We start from the raw sequence: 16,800 nt of genomic DNA on the forward strand, positions 1-16,800 counted from the left end.
GTATCTATTTACTCGGCGTAACTTCATCTTTCACATTATACGAAAAAATTGGGCTAACTTTACTGTTTTGTTATTTTTATTATTTAATTCATGAAACCGTTTTTTTCCTTAAAAAAAGGCGTTTGAAAAATGATTGCGCAAATACCGTGCGAGATAAAAAGGTTGCAATGACCGGCATTTTATTCCCTAGGGTGTCTGCTAAAAACACACTACATTATATATATATATATTATATATATATATATATATATATATATATATATATATATATATATATATATATATATATATATATATATGTTTGGGGGTTCTGAGTAATTTTCTAACAAAAAAATTATGACTTTTGCATGTAGGAGAGAAGTGCCAGAATAGGCCCGGTATGGAAGTGGTTAATAGATAGGAAACACGTTTATTGATCTTCCAGTGGGACCTCAGATGATGAGTGTGAACTATACCAGTGTTTCTCAACTCCAGTCCTCGAGGTGCCCCAACAGGTCATGTTTTCAGGATTTCCCTCAGATGAAACGGCTGTGGTAATAATTACTAAGGCATTGAAACTGGTCAAATCACCTGTGCAAAATAAGGGAAAGCCTGAAAACATGTTGGGGTGCCTTGGGGACTGGAGATGAGAAACACTGGTCTATACTATGCACATTGGACCATGTAGTGTGTATATATGTGTATAGTATGTATGTAAATATGCATGTAGTATGTATATATGCATGTAATATGTAATAGAAAACTATTATGCGTAGAAGTGATGTCCATTGTTCAAAAATCCAGAATTGATACTTTGTAACTCAGGGATCTCAGATGCGACGACCTCATAACTTCAAAAAAGCTTTGTATGTTCTATTTAGTAAACTGTAAAACCCAATACAAAGGTATTTGGGGTAAAAAATAAATGAAATAAGGTTCCTGTGAATTCTCCATTACTCTTGGAGGTGAGGGGGGGGGGGGGGGGGGCTGGGAGAGAAGGAAGTCATTTAGTAAAATATTTGGGAAGAGAAATGTCCATTCTCTCATCTTATGTAAGCAGGTTTAGCAGCCTCTGTGTTACATAAAAAGTCACAATGACGTTATATAAGCAACTAGGACTGTAATCCGTGTAGAGAGCTGAGCGATGTCCCCGTGTGATTGGGCAGCTTTATAGTGTACAGATCACAGAAATGTTCCTACAGGAGCCACTCCACACAAAACCCATGTACGTCTGGGATATTTTTCTATCTCTCAAGAACTCTGTTAGTGGAATATCTGTGCCGAGTTCCCGGGTCTGTACACCCGCTGTGCCCATTATGAGGGGTTCCCACCATCCCTGTGCTGAGTTCCCGGGTCTGTACACCCGCTGTGCCCATTATGAGGGGTTCCCACCATCCCTGTGCTGAGTTCCCGGGTCTCTACACCCGCTGTGCCCATTATGAGGGGTTCCCACCATCCCTGTGCTGAGTTCCCGGGTCTGTACACCCGCTGTGCCCATTATGAGGGGTTCCCACCATCCCTGTGCTGAGTTCCCGGGTCTGTACACCCGCTGTGCCCATTATGAGGGGTTCCCACCATCCCTGTGCTGAGTTCCCGGGTCTCTACACCCGCTGTGCCCATTATGAGGGGTTCCCACCATCCCTGTGCTGAGTTCCCGGGTCTGTACACCCGCTGTGCCCATTATGAGGGGTTCCCACCATCCCTGTGCTGAGTTCCCGGGTCTGTACACCCGCTGTGCCCATTATGAGGGGTTCCCACCATCCCTGTGCCGAGTTCCCGGGTCTGTACACCCGCTGTGCCCATTATGAGGGGTTCCCACCATCCCTGTGCTGAGTTCCCGGGTCTGTACACCCGCTGTGCCCATTATAAGGGGTTCCCACCATCCCTGTGCCGAGTTCCCGGGTCTGTACACCCGCTGTGCCCATTATGAGGGGTTCCCACCATCCCTGTGCTGAGTTCCCGGGTCTGTACACCGGCTGTGCCCATTATGAGGGGTTATCACCATCCCTGTGCTGAGTTCCCGGGTCTCTACACCCGCTGTGCCCATTATGAGGGGTTCCCACCATCCCTGTGCTGAGTTCCCGGGTCTGTACACCCGCTGTGCCCATTATGAGGGGTTCCCACCATCCCTGTGCTGAGTTCCCGGGTCTGTACACCCGCTGTGCCCATTATGAGGGGTTCCCACCATCCCTGTGCTGAGTTCCCGGGTCTCTACACCCGCTGTGCCCATTATGAGGGGTTCCCACCATCCCTGTGCTGAGTTCCCGGGTCTGTACACCCGCTGTGCCCATTATGAGGGGTTCCCACCATCCCTGTGCTGAGTTCCCGGGTCTGTACACCCGCTGTGCCCATTATGAGGGGTTCCCACCATCCCTGTGCTGAGTTCCCGGGTCTCTACACCCGCTGTGCCCATTATGAGGGGTTCCCACCATCCCTGTGCTGAGTTCCCGGGTCTGTACACCCGCTGTGCCCATTATGAGGGGTTCCCACCATCCCTGTGCTGAGTTCCCGGGTCTGTACACCCGCTGTGCCCATTATGAGGGGTTCCCACCATCCCTGTGCCGAGTTCCCGGGTCTGTACACCCGCTGTGCCCATTATGAGGGGTTCCCACCATCCCTGTGCTGAGTTCCCGGGTCTGTACACCCGCTGTGCCCATTATAAGGGGTTCCCACCATCCCTGTGCCGAGTTCCCGGGTCTGTACACCCGCTGTGCCCATTATGAGGGGTTCCCACCATCCCTGTGCTGAGTTCCCGGGTCTGTACACCGGCTGTGCCCATTATGAGGGGTTATCACCATCCCTGTGCTGAGTTCCCGGGTCTCTACACCCGCTGTGCCCATTATGAGGGGTTCCCACCATCCCTGTGCTGAGTTCCCGGGTCTGTACACCCGCTGTGCCCATTATGAGGGGTTCCCACCATCCCTGTGCTGAGTTCCCGGGTCTGTACACCCGCTGTGCCCATTATGAGGGGTTCCCACCATCCCTGTGCTGAGTTCCCGGGTCTCTACACCCGCTGTGCCCATTATGAGGGGTTCCCACCATCCCTGTGCTGAGTTCCCGGGTCTGTACACCCGCTGTGCCCATTATGAGGGGTTCCCACCATCCCTGTGCCGAGTTCCCGGGTCTGTACACCCGCTGTGCCCATTATGAGGGGTTCCCACCATCCCTGTGCTGAGTTCCCGGGTCTGTACACCCGCTGTGCCCATTATAAGGGGTTCCCACCATCCCTGTGCCGAGTTCCCGGGTCTGTACACCCGCTGTGCCCATTATGAGGGGTTCCCACCATCCCTGTGCTGAGTTCCCGGGTCTGTACACCGGCTGTGCCCATTATGAGGGGTTATCACCATCCCTGTGCTGAGTTCCCGGGTCTCTACACCCGCTGTGCCCATTATGAGGGGTTCCCACCATCCCTGTGCCGAGTTGCCGGGTCTGTACACCCGCTGTGCCCATTATGAGGGGTTCCCACCATCCCTGTGCCGAGTTCCCGGGTCTGTACACCCGCTGTGCCCATTATGAGGGGTTCCCACCATCCCTGTGCCGAGTTGCCGGGTCTGTACACCCGCTGTGCCCATTATGAGGGGTTCCCACCATCCCTGTGCTGAGTTCCCTGGTCTCTACACCCGCTGTGCCCATTATGAGGGGTTCCCACCATCCCTGTGCTGAGTTCCCGGGTCTGTACACCCGCTGTGCCCATTATGAGGGGTTCCCACCATCCCTGTGCTGAGTTCCTGGGTCTGTACACCCGCTGTGCCCATTATGAGGGATTCCCGGGTCTGTACACCCGCTGTGCCCATTATGAGGGGTTCCCACCATCCCTGTGCTGAGTTCCCGGGTCTGTACACCCGCTGTGCCCCATTATGAGGGGTTCCCACCATCCCTGTGCTGAGTTCCCGGGTCTGTACACCTGCTGTGCCCCATTATGAGGGGTTCCCACCATCCCTGTGCCGAGTTCTCGGGTCTGTACACCTGCTGTGCCCATTATGAGGGGTTCTCACCATCCCTGTGCTGAGTTCCCAGGTCTGTATACCCGCTGTGCCCATTATGAGGGGTTCCCACCATCCCTGTGAGGATTAAATGAATATTTGTAATGATGAAATAAAGTTTATAAAAGCCCACCAAGTAAGAGCCGGACAAAAGTCAGCGTTTGCAAATACCTGCAGGTCGCGTAGACTCATCGAGAAGGCGCATGTTGGCCCCGGGGCCCCCAGGATCAGGGACTCTTGCCTTGCCTGTGTGCTGTGGAATCCAGGTAGGGGACAGAAGCCGGGGGCTGAGCGCCGCCGCTACACTTCTTATATAAGAGCCGAGGAGGGAGAGCAACAAAGGACAACACCATCCATTCATCGGCCTGTCCTCTGACTCCACCTGGAGGAGCCCCAGGGAAACACGCCCTCCAATATTAGATAACACATCACTCCCGTCACCGGCAGACACAACACAGCAGTGACACACAATGAAGACACATCTGCCCCACAGCACAGCACTGAACCCCCCCCCCCCCCCCCTGAAACCAGACATGGCAAATGATCAAACCGCACATCAGATCTTTCTGGCCCGGGATAAAATGGATTTCTCATTTTTAATTTTGAAAAACAGAAAGGAATTGTTAGTCCGGCTTCCCGCCTAACATCACAGACACTGCATGCGTCTCTCATCTACAGGGCTGTGAAAAAGTATTGGCCCCCTTCCTGATTTCCTCTTTTTTTTTTTTGCATATTTCTCACACTTAAAAAGTGGAGTTCCACCCAAAAATTGAACTTTCGCTTTTCGCAATCCTCCCCCCCTCCAGTGTCACATTTGGCACCTTTCAGGGGGGAAGAGGGGGGTGCAGAGTGCATGAGCATCATGGGAAATGTAGTTCCAAAACATCTGGGGTGCCAAGGTTCGCCATCACTGTCCTAGGGTGTCCATCTGCATGCCTCACTTCGCCTCCCTGTGTCCAATGCCTCACTGTGCCCATGCCTCACTGTGCCCATGCCTCACTGTGCCCATGCCTCACTGTGCCCATGCCTCACTGTGCCCATGCCTCACTGTGCCCATGCCTCACTGTGCCCATGCCTCACTGTGCCCATGCCTCACTGTGCCCATGCCTCACTGTGCCCATGCCTAGACTGACGTTTAACATGGGAGTCTATGGAAGGGGTGCCCGGATTTGAAAAATCGGTGCTCCCCGGCCGTAGGTCCCCCAGACAACAAACTTTGCACACTTGTAGATGAGAAATGGGGCTACACGTGTACCAAGTGCCGGGTCCAGGGGACCTACGGCCGGCCGGTACCGGGTCCCCAAATTCCTGGGACATGACAAATCTGGGAACACACCTCCACAGTGCAGCTTGTTTTGCACAGCGTGGCCCCGAACGCAGTTTTCTGGGGTCTCTCGGCTCCTCCCCCACATCAGATAACCCCTTCTGGGAAGCGCTCTCCCAAGGGGATTACCTTGCGGGCGCGTTCCTGAGTCCAGCATTTGCGGTCCATAGCCGCTGAATGCATGACTCTGCCCCGCTCCGCCCCTCCGGCACCGTGTCATTGGATTTGATTGACAGAATCCGGAGCCAATGGCTGCGCTGCTATCAATCTATCCAATCAACAGCCGAGAACCAGAGGCAAAGATGCAGCGCGTCCTCGTCGCGGGACATTTCAGGGCTCAGGTAAGTAAAATGGGGGGGGGGGGGCGGTAATTGTCAGATGTACAAACACTGTAGCTGCTGACTTTTAATAAGGACACTTACCTGTCCAGGGAGCCCGCGATGTCCGCCCCCCGAGGCCGATCCGTCCATCGGATCGGGTGCCGGGGCCGCCATTCCATCTAAGGGAAACCAGCAGTGGAGCCTTGCGGTTTAACTGCCGATTTCCTACTGCGCATGCGAGTCACGCGGTGCTTTGTGAATGGCCAGCTTGTCTTCTGGGACACACACAGAAGACAACGGGGGGCTCGTCGCGGAAGAGGATGTGCTGCAGCAGGTTCTATACATGGTACAGATGCGCCACTTTACAGGCAGACTAAGGGGACCCCCCAGGCACTATATTCAATGGAATTTTTTTTTATTGTATCACTTTAACCACTTAAGGACCGGCTCCTGCAAATCAGCAGAATGGCACGGCTGGGCAGATGTACGTACAGGTACGTCCTGTACATCTACGCAGCCATGACCGCGGGACCCGATTGCCGCTGGGGTCCCCGGAGCTGAAGAACGGTGAGAGCCGCGTGTAAACATGGCTTCCCCGTGCTTCACTGTGGCGGCTGCATCGATCGTGTCATCCCCTTTAGAGGGAGACACAATCGATGACGTCAGACCTACAGCCACACCCCCCTACAGTTGTAAACACACACTAGGTGAAACATAACTCCTACAGCGCCCCTTGTGGTTAACTCCCAAACTGCAACTGTCATTTCCACAATAAACAATGCATTTTTTGCTGCGAAAATGACAATGGTCCCAAAAATGTGTCAAAAAAATGTTATATGTTTTTGGGAGATATTTATTATTATAGCAAAAAGTTTTGCATTTTTTTCAAAATTGTCGCTCTATTTTTGTTTATAGCACAAAAAATAAAAACCGCAGAAGGGATAAAATACCACCAAAAGAAAGCTCTGTTTGTGGGGAAAAAAGGATGCCAATTTTGTTTGGGAGCCACGTCGCACGACCGCGCAATTGTCAGTTAAAGTGACGCAGTGCCGAATCGCAAAACCTGGCCTGGGCCTTTAGCTGCCTAAAGGTCCGGGTCTTAAGTGGTTAAGCATCATTAAAATCACTTTTTTCACAAATATATATATATATATATATATATTATATAGCACTGGATTCCTGTATGTTCGATGTCTATAAAAAGACAACAGCAGGGAAATGTGCTTGTATTGCAGAAATATAATTAATTTCTATTTATTATGCCCTGATATAGACTTTACAGAGAAATCAGTCAGTTAATTCATCAGGGACTAATGAAACCAAAACCATGACTCAATAACCACCGACTACCGCATATCATACGAAGTCCTCACACTCCACCATCATGAGAAACATTAAAATACTGAGCTTGGCATAGAAACTGAAATACCACAATCCTCCTACAAACCAACCTCTGCAACCCCCCATATATAAAATGGGTACTGATCCTCCTCCTCCTGAAAAACTGCTGGAGGACTCTGCTCCTTCCTCCAGAACTCTCCTCTCCTGATATACTCTGCTGGAAGACTCTGCTCCTTCCTCCAGAACTCTCCTCTCCTGATATACTCTGCTGGAAGACTCTGCTCCTTCCTCCAGAACTCTCCTCTCCTGATATACTCTGCACTGCAGGAGTACTCCTCTAAACCAGCAACACCATGAAAAAGCCACTTCCCTGCATTGAAAACATAAAATCCTCATTCACATGTGAAGACGCCTCACCCAGAGACTGAGCACTGACTGAGGTGCACACAGAAGTCTCTGCACCCCTCCCCCACCTAATGCCCCAGGCTCCTAAACTTCCATCTTCAAAGCCCCTTTTCTACCTGAATGATGGGAACAGGCTGGAGAGCCATTTTATTATTCCCCAGTCTTGATCTTTTCTTTATAAATTATGGCTGCTTAACTGGGCTACAAAAAAATGGCGGCATGTGGACACATCATCTCTGCTTCAGCAGCGGAGTAGCCAATCCCAGCATTGATTCTCCCCTTTAGCAGAGATCACATGTTCTGCATGCCAATACCTTCAAGCATTTGATCAACACAAAAGGGAGCCAAGTGCAGCATTTTCCCCAGGAAAGGGAAGGTATTTTAGCCTTGTTCTTACCCCATGTCTCACCTCATCCTCAGAGGTCTGTCTGCCCAGCTCCACCCTGCCAGGAACAACTACCCCCTACACTAAGAAAGGGCGCAAAGAGCGACTTCTCCTTCCCCCAAGCGAGACCCGACATCACACCCTATGTTAGAAATCAAACCCCCCATCACTCCATCTCAAAAATCACCCTTCCTTTAATATCCATTACCAATGCTAATATACCCCATAGCAAACGCAGGAGGCGGAGCAAGGAGAACTCCGGCCTCATCCAGCTGTTTGTGGTTCAGCTTTTGTCCAGTATACACATACAAGAAACTATGACAGGGGTGTCAAACTCAATTTCATGGGGGGGCTGCATCAGTATTTTGGTCGACCCCAAAGGGCAAGTTGTATCTGTGAGGCTATATAAATTCATCCAGGGCTTTTTTTCCCTCAGAGAACAGATGCAGGGATCCTAAAGAGTCAATAACTATCACGCTTGCATTAGGTGCAGAGTTCAGGGTTACCCTATGCGCAGAGCTCAGGGGGTGCCCTACGCACAGCGTGCAACGCTCAGGGGGTGCCCTACGCCCAGCGTGCAGAGTTTATGGGTGCCCTACGCCCAGTGTTCATGGGTGCCCTACGCCCAGCGTGCAGTGTTCATGGGTGCCCTACGCCCAGCGTGCAGTGTTCATGGGTGCCCTACGCCCAGCGTGCAGAGTTCATGGGTGCCCTACGCCCAGCGTGCAGAGCTCATGGGTGCCCTACGCCCAGCGTGCAGCGTTCATGGGTGCCCTACGCCCAGCGTGCAGCGTTCATGGGTGCCCTACGCCCAGCGTGCAGAGTTCATGGGTGCCCTACGCCCAGCGTGCAGAGTTCATGGGTGCCCTACGCCCAGCGTGCAGAGTCCTGGGGTACACTACAACCAAAATGCAGAGTTCAGGGGTGCCCTACGCCAAGCGTGCAGGGGTGCCCTACGCCCGGCGTGCAGAGTTCAGGGGTGCCCCACGCCCGGCGTGCAGAGTTCAGGGGTGCCCCACGCCCGGCATGCAGAGTTCAGCGGTTCACCTACCCAGCCCAGCTCTAGTACCTCCAGACTGTGTAGGCGACTCCGCCTCGCTCTCCCTCACTTCTATAGAGATCATTGGTCGGAATATGCCCACCCAGGCACAGATGGGGATCACAGTGCAGGTTACCTTGTGATGCCCCATCCCACACTGCATCTCCCTTGTCCCCACCACGAGTGCAGGCCAGGCAGGGATCTGTGAGCAGTCCTTGTAAACACAGGAGAGCTGGCAGAGTTCTGGCTGAAGAAAAAGCCCTGGGTGCGAGGGTCACATGAAATGACCTGGTGGGCCGGATTCTGCCCGAGGCCTTGCGTTTCACACATGTGAACTATGACACGCTCAGAAGGAGGAGGAACCAATCAAAACCCAAATTCATGCACATGTACCTGGTGGTTATATACCAATCCCTCTCACTTGCCTTTCTTAGGTGTCTCGTCCTCATCGTCACCGTCATTCTCCTCGTCTGTCCCATCTTCCTCATCGGCTTCATCGGCGGCACCATCATCATCTTCGTCATCATCTTGCTCCCCTTCCTCATCATCCTCTTCTTCCTCCTCCTCCTCTTCGTCCTCTTCCTCTTCCTGTGGGTCCAGCTCTGGCTCGCTTGCCGAGACGGAGGCGTCAGACATGGCAGATCGGTCCAGGGAGCGGCACGTTACCTGCTCATCCTGCCCAGACAGACAGATGGAGGAGAGCTGCAGACAGAAACTTACAATGAGCCTCACAAAGAAAATAACAGAGCCTGGAAAAATCCGACCAAAAAGATAAATGGATTTTATGAGATCAACACAAAGTGTCACATAATTGTCAAGTCATTTTTTTTACAAATAAATATGTGAAACACGTGTGTGTGGGGGGGGGGTACATTTGTATGGCGCCCCCTTTACTCCGATACCCCCTCACTAAAACCTAGTGGAACCAATTGCCTTCAGAAGTCCCCTAATCAGTAAATAAGAGTCCACCTGTGTGTCATTTCATCTCCGTATAAATACAGCTGTTCTGTGAAGCCCTCAGAGGTTTGTTAGAGAACCTTAGTGAACAAAAAGCATCATAAAGGCCGAGGAACACACCAGACAGGTCAGGGATAAAGTTGTGGAGAAGTATAAAGCAGGGTTAGGTTATAAAAAAAAAATCTCCCAAGCTTTGAAGATCTCACGGAGCTTCTGTTCAATCCGTCATCGGAAAATGGAAAGAGTATGGCACAACTGCAAACCTACCAAGACATGGCTGTCCACCTAAACTGACCGGGCCGGGCAAGGAGAGCATTCATCAGAGAAGCAGCCAAGAGGCCCATGGTAACTCTGGAGGAGCTGCAGAGATCCACAGCTCAGGGGGGAGAATCTGTCCACAGGACAACTATTAGTGGTCTCTCCACAAATCTGCCCTTTATGGAAGAGTGACAAGAAGAAAGACATTGGAGAAAGAAAGACATAAGAAGTCCTGTTTGCAGTTTGTGAGAAGCCATGTGGGGGAGGGGACACAGCAAACATGTGGAAGAAGGTGCTCTGGTCACATGACACCAAAATTCAACTTTTTAGCCTAAAAACAAAACGCTATGTGTGGGGAAAATTAACACTGCACATCACCCTGAACACACCATCCCCACCGTGAAACATAGCAGTGGCAGCATCATGTGGTGGGGATGCTTTTCTTCAGCAGGGACAGGGAAGCTGCTCAGAGGTGATGGGAAGATGATTGGAGACAAATACAGGACAATCTTAGAAGAAAACCTGCAAAAGACACTTGAGACCGGGGGGGGGGGGGGGGCAGGGCAACGACCCTAAAGTACAGCCAGAGCTACAATGGAATGGTTTAGATCAAAGCCTATTCATGTGTTAGAATGGCCCAGTCACAGTCCAGACCTAAATCCCATTGAGAATCTGTGGACAAGACTTGAAAATTGCTGATCACAGACGCTCTCCATCCAATCTGACAGAGCTTGAGATATTTTACAAAGAAGAAGAATGGAGGAGAAATGTCCCTCTCTAGATGTGCAAAGCTGGTAGAGACACCCCCAAAAAGACTTGTAGAGAAAGGGGGTTCTACAAAGTATGGACTCCGGGGGGCGCCATACAAATGCCCCTCCCCCCACACTTTTCACAGATTTATTTGTATAATTTTCCTTCCACTTCACAATTATGTGACACTTTGTGTCTCTCACATAAAATACATTTATGTTTTTTGGTTGTAACATGAGAAAGTGTGGGGGAATTTCAAGGGGTATGAATACTTTTTTAAGGCACTGTAATTATATATAGATAATGAGATATATATACACACACACACACACACACACATAGTATGTAATATATATAGTAAACACTCCTGACTTTTGGGGTGTAATTATGTGAAAATAAAGCCTCGGGAGGGTTTCTAATACACGGAGATACAAAGGAAAGTCTCAGCGCAGTGCGGAGAATAGAAGATACAATGTAACAGCGACATTCCTTCATCGTATCCCCGCCGCCGGATCCATCCAGACTGATAACTGCTCCCAGCTGTCACCGCTACATTGTATCTTCTTCTGGGCTGCAGACTTCCATATGAATCTGTATATTTCTCTCCATACCGACCCCCCCCCCCCCTTATTTACTGATCCCTCCTCCTCTGTACAGACCGGTGCTCTTATTTACTGACCCCTCCTCCTCTATACAGACAGGTCCCCTTATTTACTGATCCCCCCTCCTCTATACAGACAGGTCCCCTTATTTACTGATCCCACCTCCTCTATACAGACAGGTCCCCTTATTTACTGACCCCCCCTCCTCTATACAGACAGGTGCCCTTATTTACTGATCCCTCCTCCTCTATACAGACAGGTCCCCTTATTTACTGATCCCTCCTCCTCTATACAGACAGGTGCTCTTATTTACTGATCCCTCCTCCTCCATACAGACAGGTCCCTTATTTACTGATCCCTCCTCCTCTATGCAGACAGGTCCCCTTATTTACTGAGCCCTCCTCCTCTATACAAACAGGTCCCCTTATTTACTGATCCCCCCTCCTCTATACAAACAGGTCCCCTTATTTACTGATCCCCCCTCCTCTATACAGACAGGTCCCCTTATTTACTGACCCCTCCTCCTCTATACAGACAGGTGCCCTTATTCACTGATCCCTCCTCCTCTATACAGACAGGTGCCCTTATTTACTGACCCCTCCTCCTCTATACAGACAGGTCCCCTTATTTACTGATCCCTCCTCCTCTATACAGACAGGTGCTCTTATTTACTGACCCCTCCTCCTCTATACAGACAGGTGCCCTTTTTCACTGATCCCTCCTCCTCTATACAGACAGGTGCCCTTATTTACTGACCCCTCCTCCTCTATACAGACAGGTCCCCTTATTTACTGATTCATCCTCCTCTATACAGACAGGTGCCCTTATTTACTGACCCTTACTCCTCTATACAGAACGGTCCCCTTATTTACTGACCCTTCCTCCTCTATACAAAAAGGTCCCCTTATTTACTGACCCCTCCTCCTCTATACAGACAGGTGCTCTTATTTACGGACCCCTCCTCTTTACAGACAGGTGCCCTTATTTACTGACCCCTCCTCCTGTATACAGACCAGTCCTCTTACACACTGATCACTTCTCCAGTATATAGACCGGTCCTCTTACACATTCCTCCCCCACTATACATTCAAGTCCTCATATGCACGGATCCCTCCTCCTGTATAGAAACTGGTCCTCTTACACACCAATCCCTCCTCCTATATAAAGACTGGTCCTCTTACACACCGATCCCTCCTCCTATATAAAGACTGGTCCTCTTACACCCGATCCCTCCTCTTCTATAGAGACTGGTCCTCTTACACACCGATCCCTCTTCTTCTATAGACTGTTCCTCTTACACACTGATCCCTCTTCTTCTATAGACTGGTCCTCTTACACACCGATCCTTCTTCTTCTATAGACTGGTCCTCTTATAAACACCAATCTCTCCTTATCTACAGACTGATCCTCTTACACACCGATCCCTCCTCTTCTATACAGACTGGTCCTCTTACACACCGATCCATCCTCTTATATACAGACTGGTCCTCTTACACACCGACCCCTCCTCTTATCTACAGACTGGTCCTCTCTTCTGCACTGATTCCTCCTCTTATATACAGACTGGTCCTCTTACACACCGATCCCTCCTTATCTACAGACTGGTCCTCTTACACACCGATTCCTCCTCCTATATACACACTGGTCCTCTTACACACCGATCCCTCCTCTTCTATAGACTGGTCCTCTTACACACCGATCCCTCCTCTTATCTACAGACTGGTCCTCTTACACCCGATCCCTCCTCTTATCTACAGACTGGTCCTCTTACACACCGATCCCTCCTCTTATCTACAGACTGGTCCTCTTACACACCGATCCCTCCTCTTATCTACAGACTGGTCCTCTTACACACCGACCCCTCCTCTTATCTACAGACTGGTCCTCTCTTCTGCACTGATTCCTCCTCTTATATACAGACTGGTCCTCTTACACACCGATTCCTCCTCCTATATACACACTGGTCCTCTTACACACCGATCCCTCCTCTTCTATAGACTGGTCCTCTTACACACTGATCCCTCCTTATCTACAGACTGGTCCTCTTACACCCGATCCCTCCTCTTATCTACAGACTGGTCCTCTTACACCCGATCCCTCCTCTTATCTACAGACTGGTCCTCTTACATATCGATCCCTCCTCTTATCTACAGACTGGTCCTCTTACACACCGATCCCTCCTCTTATCTACAGACTGGTCCTCTTACACACCGATCCCTCCTTATCTACAGACTGGTCCTCTTACACCCGATCCCTCCTCTTATCTACAGACTGGTCCTCTTACACCCGATCCCTCCTCTTATCTACAGACTGGTCCTCTTACACACCGATCCCTCCTCTTATCTACAGACTGGTCCTCTTACACACTGATCCCTCCTTTTCTATAGAGACTGGTCCTCTTACACACTGATTCCTCCTCTTATATACAGACCGCCCCCCCTATACACACACAGATACAATGGTGCTCTATAGACAGGTCCTCTTTGCTCCCCTCCTCCACACACACATTGCCCCTCACACACTCAGGTCCTCTTCCCTGATGGCCGCTCAGGAACGGCTCCTCCCCCTCTACACACACGGGTCCCTTTGGCCCCCTTCCAGCACACACATACCTGGCTCGGTACAGTCTGGTGTCTTCTCGGCTCTCCCCGGGCTCCACTTCCGGTCTCTCCTCCTCCCTGCAGGCCTGTCCGTCAACTCCGCCCCGCCGGGAACACAACCCCGGCACACAGCGTTCCGCCCCAACACTAAGGTTCCGCCTGCGGGAAAGTCACAAAGAGAGTCCCCCCTCCCCCTTCCCCCTCCTGAGACCACCTGACAGCCCCCGACACAGACATCACCCCACCCCCCATATCTGACATCACCCCACCCTCATATCTGACGCCCCAAATATTCATCACCCCACCCTCATATCAATCACCCCAAAATATCCATCACCCCCATATCTGACACCCCAAACATCCATCACCCCCCCCCCAATATCTGACACCCCCAAATCCATCACCCCACCCCCATATCTGACATCACCCCACCCTCATATCTGACACCCCAAATATTCATCACCCCACCCCCATATCAATCACCCCAAAATATCCATAACCCTTATAACTCACCCCCATATCTGACACCCCAAACATTCATCACCCCCCATATCTGACACCCCAAATATTCATCACCCCACCCCCATATCAATCACCCCAAAATATCCATCACCCCCATAACTCACCCCCATATCTGACACCCCAAACATTCATCACCCCATCCTCATATCTGACACCCCAAATATTCATCACCCCATCCTCATATCTGACTCCCCAAATATTCATCAGCCCACCCCCATATCAATCACCCCAAAATATCCATCACCCCACATAACTCACCCCCATATCTGACATCACCCCACCCCCATATCTGACATCACCCCACCCCCATATCTGACAGCCCAAATATTCATCACCCCACCCCCATATCAATCACCCCAAAATATCCATCACCCCCATATCTGACACCCCAAATATCCATTGCCCCCCAATATCTGACACACCCATATCCATCTCCCCACCCCATATCTGAAACCCCAAATTTTAATCACCCCACCCCCATATCTCACACCCCAAATATTCATCACCCCACCCTTATATCAATCACCCCAAAATATCCATCACCCCATATCTGACACCCCAAACAGTCATCACCCCCCCCCCCCAATATCTGACACCCCAAATATCCATTACCCCCCCAATATCTGACACCCCCATATCCATATCCCCACCCCATATCTGAAACCCCAAATATTGATCACCCCACCCCCATATCTGACACCCCAAACATCCATCACCCCCCCCCAATATCTGACCCCCCCCATATCCATCACCCCACCCCCATATCTGACATCACCCCACCCTCATATATCTGACACCCCAAATATTCATTACCCCACCCCCATATCAATCACCCCAAAATATCCATCACCCCCATAACTCACCCCCATATCTGACACCCCAAACATCCATCACCCCCCCATATCTGACACCCCAAATATTCATTACCCCCCCAATATCTGACACCCCAAATATTAATCACCCAACCCATATCTGACACCCCAAATATCCATCATCCCACTCCCTTCTCTGACACCCCAAATATACATCAACCTCCACCCCATACCTGACACCCCAAATATCCATCCCCGCACCACCATATCTGACACCCCAAATATCCATCACCCTCCACCCCATACCTAACAACCCAAATATCTATCACCCCACCCCCATACCTAACACCCCAAATATCCATCACCCCACCCCAATACCTGACACCCCAAATATCCGACAACCCATCCCATACCTGACACCCTAAATATATATCACCCCACCCCCTTCCCTGACACGCCAAATGTCCATCACCCCACCCCCATACCTGACAGCAATGCCAGACCCCTAGATAATTGTCCCCTTACTGTTTACACCCCCCCACCCCCACCTTTAACTACCTGTATCACCCCCTTCCAAAACCTGAAACTCTATGGCATATCCCACCCCCATTCCACACCCCCCCCCCCCCCCTGATATCCCCTTCTAAAACCTGACACCTTATGATATATATCACTCTGATTCTAGACACCCCCCCCCTTTCCTGTATATGTATGATTTCCCCATCATATATCCCCCACACACCCCAACTACTCATATCACCCCCTTAACCTGACCCCAGAAAACCTGACACCTTATGTTATATATCTCCCTAATTCCAGACCCCCACCCCCCTTTCTTATATCAATCTTTTCATTATATGTATGATTTCCGTCCAATGCCAGACACCCCCAGATATTTTCCCCCTTACTATATGTCACCCCCCAATACCTGCCTACCTACTATGGATATCACCCCAAATACCCGACAGATACAAAACTGTACATATTGTAATGTTTATCCTACCCAGACTCCTCAGCAGTGACATCATCATTCCAAACCCAAAGGAAGTCCAGTGATTGGTGTTCCCATAACAGCAGAGACTATGAGCCAGGCCTTCTCATCCAACATCAGTACCTGACCTCACAAATGCTCTTCGGGAAGAATGGTCAAACATTCCCATAGACACCCTCCTAAACCTTGTGGACGGCCTTCCCAGAAGAGGTGAAGCCGTTATAGCTGCAAAGGGCGGGGCCAACTCAATATTGAACCCTACGGACTAAGACTGGGATGCCATTAAAGTTCATTTGCGTGTAAAGGCCGGCGTCCCAATACTTTTGGTAATATAGAGTACAGTACACATTCTTAACAAGCAGTAAATAAACTTTACAACAAGCCCTCACTGACCCCTGCAGATACAGGCACTGCGGAGCAATTCATCCTCAAAGGTGACAATGGAAGCAGAGAAGTTGTCAGGTCTCAACACTCTGCTCTCTTCTCATCCTGTGTGCTCCTGCTCTCTTTTGGTAATATATAGCTAGATTCA

The 16,800-nt window shown here is 50.5% G+C and overlaps 1 protein-coding gene across 2 annotated transcripts in view; it reads right to left on the reverse strand.

The window, feature by feature from the left end:
- RAD54L2 (RAD54 like 2) overlaps positions 1-14,056 on the reverse strand; it is a 46,438-nt gene extending 32,382 nt beyond the window's left edge. Inside the window, exons 1-2 of one of the 2 annotated variants that reach the window (XM_040358749.1) lie at positions 13,956-14,056; positions 9,202-9,478 (exon numbers count right to left, since the gene is read on the reverse strand). In XM_040358749.1, coding sequence (XP_040214683.1) covers positions 9,202-9,412 — 211 coding nt within the window. In that variant the 5' untranslated portion in view covers positions 9,413-9,478; positions 13,956-14,056. Of the gene's footprint in view, positions 1-4,133; positions 4,336-9,201; positions 9,479-13,955 lie in introns of those variants that run through there. The other variant, XM_040358750.1, reaches the window with a different exon arrangement.
- Between the last annotated feature and the right edge of the window lie 2,744 nt (positions 14,057-16,800).

Source organism: Rana temporaria, chromosome 7 (genome assembly GCF_905171775.1).
Source record: "Rana temporaria chromosome 7, aRanTem1.1, whole genome shotgun sequence".
Classification (NCBI taxonomy): domain Eukaryota; kingdom Metazoa; phylum Chordata; class Amphibia; order Anura; family Ranidae; genus Rana; species Rana temporaria.